Source organism: Nicotiana tomentosiformis, chromosome 5 (genome assembly GCF_000390325.3).
Source record: "Nicotiana tomentosiformis chromosome 5, ASM39032v3, whole genome shotgun sequence".
Classification (NCBI taxonomy): Eukaryota; Viridiplantae; Streptophyta; class Magnoliopsida; order Solanales; family Solanaceae; genus Nicotiana; species Nicotiana tomentosiformis.
The window spans coordinates 98,271,319-98,272,853 of NC_090816.1; the positions used below are offsets into that span (position 1 = coordinate 98,271,319).

Sequence of the window (1,535 nt, forward strand, 5' to 3'; positions counted from 1 at the left end):
ATATGACCAATATGACTCTTACCAATAGCAAGAAGAAGCGGTACAATTTGTGAACAATTATCAAGGACAACAGAGGAATTTCCAAGGCTCAAATCAAAATCAATGGTGTTCTCAAAATAACCAAGGCAATTGAGGTTCTAACAAACAAGGGAATTTGCATAACAAAAACAACAACCAAGGGAATTGGAGAGGCAATAATCAAGGAAATTGGAGAAACAATAATAATCATGCAAATCGAAGTTCGGGTTTTCAAACACCCCCAATGTACCAACAACCGAGTAACCCACCTCCTTATCCTTCCCACAGTTCAAGTTCTTCAAGTAATAAAATGGTTCGTATTGAGAATATGTTCAAGCAAATGATGAAATATAATGCATATTCGGATTCCCAACTTTACTAACATACAATATCAATCCGTAATCTTGAAGTTCAAATGGGGCAAATTTCTCAAGCTCTTAATACTCGTCATAAGGGTGCATTACCAAGTGATATGGTAGTGAACCCGAAGGGTGGTAACAATACGGGACATGCTATGATGATTATCACAAGAAATGTAAATGGCGGGAATGCACCTACCTCAAATGAAAAGTAATTTATGGATGATGACCAAGTGATACAAAGGAGGAAATATCACGAAATGATGTTCAAATACATGATGATGTTTGGATTGATATTGATGATATTGTGGAGGAGACCCGAGAAGAGGTGAACCCATCTAGGGAAAACATCATTGACATACCGAATCCGGTAGTGCAAAAGGCTAAGACACCCTTAAAAAAGGCCCCACCTCCTTACCCTCAAAGGCTTTCTAAGCAAAATGGTGAGAATCAATTCAAGAAGTCTATTTATGTGCCATTGGTGGAAGCTTTAGAGAAAAAGCCCGATTATGCCAAGTTTATGAAAGATCTTGTGACCAAAGAAAGGTCGATGAATTTCAAAACAATCAAGGTCACTCATCAAGTAAGTGCAATTATATATTCTATGTCTCCCAAGTTTGAGGATCCCGGTGCTTTCACAATTCCTTGTACTATTGAAAGTGTGGATTTTGCTAAAGCTTTCTGTGATCTTGGGATGAGTATCGATTTGACGACTTATTCGGTTCTCAAAATTATGGGGATTGGGAAATCAAGACCCACATCAATGAGGTTGCAAATAGTCGATCGCACTATGAAGAGACCATTGGGAGTGAATGAGGATGTTTTGTTCTGAGTTGATAAATTTATTCTTCTGATAGTGCCTATAATTCTTGGGAGACATTTTCTTGCTATGGGTAAGGCCCTTTGTGATATTGAAGCCGGAGAACGCACTTTCCGGATTGGTGTAACAAGTGGTATTTCATGTGTGCAAGTCTATGTGACGACCAAATAGTAATGAGGTGTGCTATTTGGCGGACTTGGTGACCGATGTCATTATTGGTGACACAAGCTGTATAATCAATGTTGCTGACATGTTGGAAGCTGTTTGTAATACCCCGAAAAATTTCGAAGTACTTAAGCGCTATTAAAAAAATTAATGTGCGCTAATTATATTATTTT

General features: G+C 38.1%; 1 protein-coding gene across 1 annotated transcript; it reads left to right on the forward strand.

The window, feature by feature from the left end:
- The first annotated feature begins 433 nt into the window (after window positions 1-433).
- On the forward strand, window positions 434-1,209 carry LOC138892853 (uncharacterized). The gene is made up of 2 exons (XM_070176600.1): window positions 434-553; window positions 622-1,209. The coding sequence occupies exons 1-2, from the start codon at window positions 434-436 to the stop codon at window positions 1,207-1,209; spliced, it is 708 nt and encodes a 235-aa protein (XP_070032701.1).
- The last annotated feature ends 326 nt before the right edge of the window (window positions 1,210-1,535 follow it).

Coding starts and splice junctions, on each gene's coding strand:
- LOC138892853 (XM_070176600.1), top strand. CDS start 434: ATGGGGCAAATTTCTCAAGCTCTTAATACTCGTCATAAGGGTGCATTA. Junction 554..621: donor TGATGATTATCACAAGAAAT/GTAAATGGCGGG, acceptor AGTGATACAAAG/GAGGAAATATCACGAAATGA.